The sequence below is a fragment of the Nothoprocta perdicaria genome, unplaced genomic scaffold (assembly GCF_003342845.1).
Source record: "Nothoprocta perdicaria isolate Ctin4 unplaced genomic scaffold, notPer1 scaffold_73, whole genome shotgun sequence".
Classification (NCBI taxonomy): Eukaryota; Metazoa; Chordata; class Aves; order Tinamiformes; family Tinamidae; genus Nothoprocta; species Nothoprocta perdicaria.
The window spans coordinates 3,113,534-3,120,327 of NW_020456010.1; the positions used below are offsets into that span (position 1 = coordinate 3,113,534).

The following is a 6,794-nucleotide window of genomic DNA, read 5'->3' on the forward strand; positions in this document are numbered from 1 at the left end:
GCCGCCGCCCGGGGCCGGAGCCGCCGCCCGGGCCGTCCCCGCCGTAGGGAGGCCCGCGGCAGAGTTGGCCCCGCGCTGTCCCAGCGTCCCGGGCGCTCCGGGCTGGGACCGCGAGTGCTGCCTGCTCTGCCGTCGGCAGCGCTCCGGGCCCCTGCTGCCCTCTGCAGCGTCTCCCGGGCCGCCCCAGCGAGGGAGAGGATGTCCGGCAGCACRGCGAGGAAGGTCCAGCCCTTCACCATAAGCACTAAACTCTCCCTGCCCAAGTGCGGTGGTGACTTCTCCGGCGATGCTTGCCCCAGCATTGCTCTCGCCTCCGCTCTGGACAACCACCATGGCCTTCGGCACAACCTCAACGAGCGCATCTCCCTCTACCTGGCCCAARCGCGCGCCAGCCCCGCTCCGCCTGGCCGCCAGCGCCGCAGCGCCAGCCCCATGGAAGAGGGAGTCACCGACGAGGACCGCCTGAACCGCAACTCTCTTGCCCGCTCCATCAAGAAGATCACGCTGTCCAACTGGCATGGGGAGGCTGTCTCCTGTGATGCAGGGGGACCTGGGGACCCTGCCCAGGCTGGCGGCGAGAGGAACCACAACAACAACAACAGCAGGGCAGGGAAAGCTCAGTTCAAGGTAAGGACCATACCCTGCACCCTGCTTTCCCCGTCCCTTCAGGGCTGGCGCCTGTGCTCTGCTCTCCCAACCCATGTCTGCAAGGGGACGGGTAGGTCTTATGGGAGGCTGTGCCCAGGTGGAGGGTATCTCTGCCTCTTTCTTTCTGTCCGTCCCAAAAAGCTGCATGTCCAGGGAACATTTGTGGCGAAGCTCCTGGGATAGCTCGCTTCCTTCTCCTCCCACGCTCCTGCTTCCCAGTGCGGTGAGGCTGCCGGGTAAGAGGACTTTGAGGGGAGAGTTGGAAATGAGCTTTCTTTGGGACTCAAATGAAACAGGAAAGCTCTGCCATGGAGCCTCAGTTGTGCAAGGCTCTGCTCTTTTCAAGCCTGTGATAATCCAATTGCATGAGGGGAATTGGGAACGCGCTCTTCCTTTTACTGGGGGGAAATGGAGGCTTGGAGAAGGGAAGTGACTCACGAAGGGCCACACTAAGGCAGAAAACATGAGGAGGCTCCTGCCTGTTAGTCCCCTGCCTGCGTTGGGAGCAGGACCCAGGCGTTCTGGCATCCTGCCCTCCCAGTTTCAGTGCTAGCAGACACGGATGTCCTCATCTGTCAGTGCTGGAGCTCAGGAGACCCCCGGGTGGCTGGRACAGGGAGGAAGGCGGCTCGGAGACCTCGTGCTCATAGCTGAAAGAACGGACGGGAACTCGCTGTGATTTAACCCTGACCCACAGCAGCTGGTTTCACAGCGGGACAGCGCGAGGGAGAGCAGCGCAGCTGACTGCCAAAACCTCCTTCTTCATTGCCAATAAAGGCTAGGCACAGCCTCCCAAGAGCTGCCGCTCGCTTCGGCGCGCAGGCAGGTCCTTGCCGTGCCGCTCGAGCCCGTGCTGCCCGAGGGGGATGTGCCTGAGGGCTCCCCTCTTTTATGTAAGGTGGTGACGTGTGTGTGGTGTGGGGGGCTTTGGAGGTTGCCTGGATCAGCCCTTCCTGTCTATGCAGCACGGTGGAGTGGAGCTGGACGGGAAGACTGCAAGATGGAGCTTTGGGAGGAAGAGCGAGAGCCAGGGCATGGTATGGGGAAGACTGTGCGGGATGGGGGGAGAGGAGGGCAGCGCRGTGCCCCAGTGCAGGCACAGGAGCTGGGCTGAGGCGCAGGGGGAGCAGCCTGTTGGGGCTTCCCCAAGCCTGCCCCATAGCCCCTGCTAGCCCAGCGCCAGCCCCCCCAGCCTGCTTCTGCCCCACAGCCCCCGCCAGCCTGGCCCCAGTTGTGTCCCTGCCGCTCACTCCTGCCTCCACCTCGCTGACATCCAGGAGCTCGGCCAGGACTAGCACAGCCCAGCAGCAGCCTGGAAGGGTTTGCCCTCCTTGTCTTGCTCGTATGAAGTCATTGGCACCTACTCCTCCAAGGGAATGCAGTGAGCTTATGTGCCACATTTGGTTTCCTTTTAAAAAAAGAAAAAAAAAGCATCCTCCGAGGATGAAGCTGAGGCCACTACACTCACTTCACTTGTTAAATGCCTATGAAGTCTGGGTTCCTGATGGTGACCGGTTAACACATTACCTCAGAGGCCCCAAGGAAGAAGTCTTTAATCTGTTCCCTAGCCGTAAGCCAAGGCCGCGTTTGCGTGCGTGTTCACGTGTGGGGCTGCACATGTGTGTGAGGCCTGGCGTGACGAGCTGTCGGGTTGGACCTCTCTGACTGTGTGGGCAGCAGTGGCGGGGGGCAGAGCTCCCCCTCTGCAGCCCTCGGTCCCCGAGGCAGCGCAAGACCTTGTAGAGGTTGTTGYGTTGCCGAGCAAGGACCCACATCTGGGGTCAGGTTTGGGGAGGTGTGTGGGGGCAGCCCCGGCCGAGCTGCTCTGCAGAAGGGATGAAGTCATCCCTGTGCTGACAGCCCTCTTTTCCTGCGGCTGCTGGGTCACAAGATGCAGCCCTTAAACAAAACTCCCSTGTCACCTGCGGGCTTATCCCCCAGGGCCGAGTGCCGGCTTGGAAGGKCCCCGCAAGCTGCAGGGAGCTTGGGACGCTGCTGCCGAGAAGGAGGGCTTGCTAGGATCTCACACCCAGCACCCGCTTTGTCTTTATCTCCCTGCTGTTCCCTAAAGGGGCATTCAAACCTGCAGGCAGCGCAGCTGCGCTCTCCTCAGCCCTCTCCCCAGCGGGAGGGCCCGGTTTTGCCGGCATGGCCCCGCCAGAGGCGCCGAGCCCTCCCTGTCCCTCGCTGTGTGACAGCCCCGCGGCCTGGTAGTGCTTAGCTTCTGCAGGTAGCCCTGCTGAAAGCAGCTGCAAGAGGGTAAATGGGGTCTCGGCCAGAGTGCGTCTTAAGGAAGTCGTGCCTGATGTTAGACTGTGTCACAGCCAGCGACAGATTTGTAGGTGATGCCAGTCAAGGCTTCCCACCTGCCTGTAGTACCTGTCTCCTGTAAAACAGAGCCCATGGGGCAGGAAGCTGAAGGATTGTGAAGCCGTTCCTGTGGATCTGGGCCTTTCTGGTGGTAGAATCTCTTGGGTTGGGGGACTCCTCACATCCTGCTGTGGCACTAGGAAGCTGCTTTCTGCTCAGGGAGCRCATCCTGCTATGTCCAGAGCAGTCCAAGTAGTTCTGTGTCAGCTCCGGTTCTGGCTGATTCACCACCCTGCTGTGTGGCCTCAGAGGAGATTCGGGAGCTGGTGTTAGAGCAGCACACTCTGTCAAGTACCTCATGTTGCATTGTGCATGTTTGGGTGGCATGTAAGTTGGTTTCAGAGTTTTGAGTAGAAAACAAAGTGACTCRGAGGAGAGGATGAAAGAAAGTCCCTAAATTGGCCTGCTAAATCTGATGGTCTAAGMAAAGTAGACCAACAGCAGAGGATAAGGGTGACCGCCTCTGTCTGTGATCCAAGCAATCCCACACATCTCTCACGCTGGGGTTGGGCTCCATTAGCAATAAGGTAATGTAGAGTTCATCCTGGAGCTCCTCTCCGGGCCTGGCCGTGGCTCCTGGACTTCCTTCCTCCTGCCTCTCCTGCTCACACCCRCAGCACGTGTCCCAGGGGAGCCCTTCTCTGTGAGTCAGCCACCCTCTTAACTCTTGCCTCCCAGTCGGGCCACGGGCAGCTATTGGTGACCGATGCGGTTGGTRCCAATGGTGTCAACATTTTGCTGTGCCTTGCGTCCTTCTGCCCTCATTGTCTTGAGGAGACAATGGGGTTCTCCACCTGCCCACACGGCGAAAGTCGTGCTGATACTGCCAGCAGCTGAAGGAGGCCACAGAACAGGTTTCTGCTGCCTTTGGAGACAGTTCAAGGGGGAAAAATATGGGGGAGGTGTATAAAAGGTGCTGAGYAAAGTCACCTTAGAAGCCCTTGCCACTTGCTGCAGGCAGGGAGGGAGCATGTGGGCACTGCCTGGAGAGGCCTGGTCTGRGTGAATGTGGAGGACTGGGAAAGAGTCTCCACAAACACTGTGGGAGTATCACCAACAGCCTCTTCTGGCCCAGGTCAGGAGGAGGCCAGTAGGACTCTTAACSCTGGTAAGAGTCCATGGTAGGAGTCTTAACCGCTCAGAAGGTCAAAAACTGCAGGACTCATGGGGCTGCATATTGCCCCTCCAGGTCTTTCTCAGAAAGGAAGTGGATGTGGAGGAAGAGAAACAGGAGACCAGGAGCCCCCACACTGGTGGTTTCTGCTCGCCGGTGGACCAAGGCTCCCCCTTCCATGCGGTATGTGCTCCCGTTTCAGCCTTCATGAAGGGTACAATCATCTGGCTGGGCTTGGGGCTGAGCAAAGGAGGGCCATGAGTCAGCTACCAGAGCCAGGGTATACAGTCAGAGTGGTGAGATATACCTGCTGTGGGCTGGTGGTGTGCCTGGGAACAGGGATGGATGCAGCCTCTCCAGGTAAATTAACTGCCCAGGGGGCGAGCTGGGCACAGTGAGACACTGCAGCACAGTAGCCGGGGTTAGTACACATGCCGCCTCCTGTGGCTGAGTGGTTTTATTGCTTCCGCTGGGGCCAAATTAAAGTTTTTTTCCAGCACTGGCCAATGTCGAGAGACTGAAGATGCTGAAGTCACAGGAAGGTCTGCAAATCGGTTTGTCAACCAAAAAAAAAAAAAAAAAAAAAAAAAAAAAAGAGGTGGGAGGAAAGGATGTCTCTACTTGTGGTTAGGCAGAAAGGCTTTGAAAAGTGACTCCCATGTCACCAGCGGGGCAACACATGCCAGAGTGGTTAGAGAGCCTGAAACAGTTGCCTGAAACTTGCTGCTCTGCAGGCTCCCTTGGAGACCCCATCCTGGCAGGCTGCTGGGTACCGCAGGGACCCCCAGCAGAGCAGATCACAGCCCAGCCCACCAGCTGAGCCCATGAGCAGGGTCCGCGCTCRGGAGCAGACTGGTTTCCAGTGCTGATGAAGGGAGCAATTGCTGTCTGATGAGAGGAGGCAGCATCAGAGTCCTGCACCTCCCTGTTTGGATGGCCATGGGGTTAGACTTGGGAGAGGTTTTCTCCAGCAAAAAGCTCCAGTGCTCGATCTGCTGTTTACCTTAGCTTAGCATTGACCAYCATGTGCTCAATGACTTGGCCTGACTTAACCTGGGATACAGAAAATGTGACTGCTGAGGCCCAGGGGAAAGCATAGAGCCACCTGGCCAGGTCTTGGCTTGACCTTGTGTGAAACTCAAGCTCATGCCTTGGTCAGGATGTCCTCTGCTTTGAAAGTGGTGCTTTGGGCACCCCAGGGACAGCTCTGTCCTCAGGGAGCAGTGGGGCCCCAGGCTCCTCTGCTGCGTTGGGAAAGGACTGTCTCTGAGGCTGCGCCTTCCCCAGGGGTTTCTGCAGCTGGGGCTGGGGCTGGGCTGGGCCCAGGGCCAGSTCTTTTGCTGGCTGACCTTCCCTGTGGCCCCCGACGGGGCTGGAGCCCTGACAGAGCATTTCGTCAGCGCCGGCTGCCCGCAAAGCCTAAGCCCGAGGGAAATGCCAGGTTTCTCCCCCGGCCACCACTCGCTGGGAAAAAGAGTCTCCAGATGCCCCTGAAGGAGCCGCAGGCTGAGCTCATCGGGAACAGTGGCTGCCCTGGCACCGAGCAGGCAACGGCAGGAGACAGGCAGGAGAATCACCCTTTTGTTTCTGCAGCTCTCCGGCCCCGTTGCTCAGGATGTGACCRAGGAATGGGATGGATGTCCTGGGAAAGGCTGTCCACAGTACCCAGCAGCTCGTGGCAGGGGAAGGGGCAGGAGCTATGGAGCTAGGCACCTCTTTAGGAGCTCTCCACCTCACTGGGGACTGTATTTTAGGAGCGGTGTTCACAAAGAGAAAAAGCAAGTAGTGTTTGGGGACAGCTCTCTGACTCCCTTACTACTCCTAGGGAAACGCGTCCAAGCATGGCCCATGCTCTAGCTCTGCCCTGTGGCACTCAGCCCCATGGCCTGGCTCTGTCCCTGCCCCTCGCTGCAGCTCCGGCAGGGTCTTTCACGCAGCAGTGGCTGGGGAGCTGCCTGCCAGCTCTGCTCCCTTTGCCCTCAAAAGCAGCAGCAGAGCCCTCCGGGGTCGCTTCATCCCCTTCGGGGCTCCATGGGGACCCCTGGGRTGACGCAGAGGCCCTGCCGGGGCTATGCAGAGCAAACACCACAGATGCATATGCTCYCTGCAGAAATGCACAGCTTCAGGCGGGAAGGGCAGCAAATGCTGCGCCTGCCTCTGCCTCTGGGGACAAGCCCAGGCGTTAGATGCCAACCCGTCAGCTAGGAGTGACCTGGGAACGAGGAGCAGCCTGGTAACCCCCCTGCTAGGGCTGCCAGCGCGGCTTCCGCAAAGGGAAATTGTGCCTCGGGACGCTCTGAGAACGCTCCAAATATGTCAGTGAAGCAGCAGGACTGGGATGAGGGAGGCTGACATAATTTATCTGGGCTTCCAAGACGCCGCTGACAAGCTCTCTCCAGAGAGGCTCTTGCAGGGCTCCTCGGGGAGGCACGCTGACCCTGCCCCTCTGCCCACCCCAGCTCGCGGGAGGCCCCGCGGCGGCCGCGCTGAGAGAAAGCCCCAAGAGCAAGGAGCCCAACGCGGCCGCGGCGGCGAGAAGCGGCGGGCGAAGCAGCGCCGCAGCCGCCAGCCTCCTCAACCTGAGCCCCCTGAGAGCGCAGTTCAACCGGGAGATGCTGCAGGTGAGCGCCCGCGGGCGGCCCGGCGCCCGGGAGCCTTCGCC

General features: G+C 59.7%; 1 protein-coding gene across 1 annotated transcript in view; it reads left to right on the forward strand.

Annotated features, from left to right (window-relative positions):
* Window positions 1-198: 198 nt before the first annotated feature.
* LOC112957528 (spectrin beta chain, non-erythrocytic 2-like) overlaps window positions 199-6,794 on the forward strand; it is a 12,181-nt gene continuing 5,585 nt past the window's right edge. Inside the window, exons 1-5 of the mRNA XM_026051177.1 lie at window positions 199-627; window positions 1,614-1,685; window positions 3,697-3,729; window positions 4,208-4,315; window positions 6,592-6,753. Of these exons, the coding sequence (XP_025906962.1) occupies window positions 199-627; window positions 1,614-1,685; window positions 3,697-3,729; window positions 4,208-4,315; window positions 6,592-6,753 (804 nt within the window). The remainder of the gene's footprint in view (window positions 628-1,613; window positions 1,686-3,696; window positions 3,730-4,207; window positions 4,316-6,591; window positions 6,754-6,794) is intronic.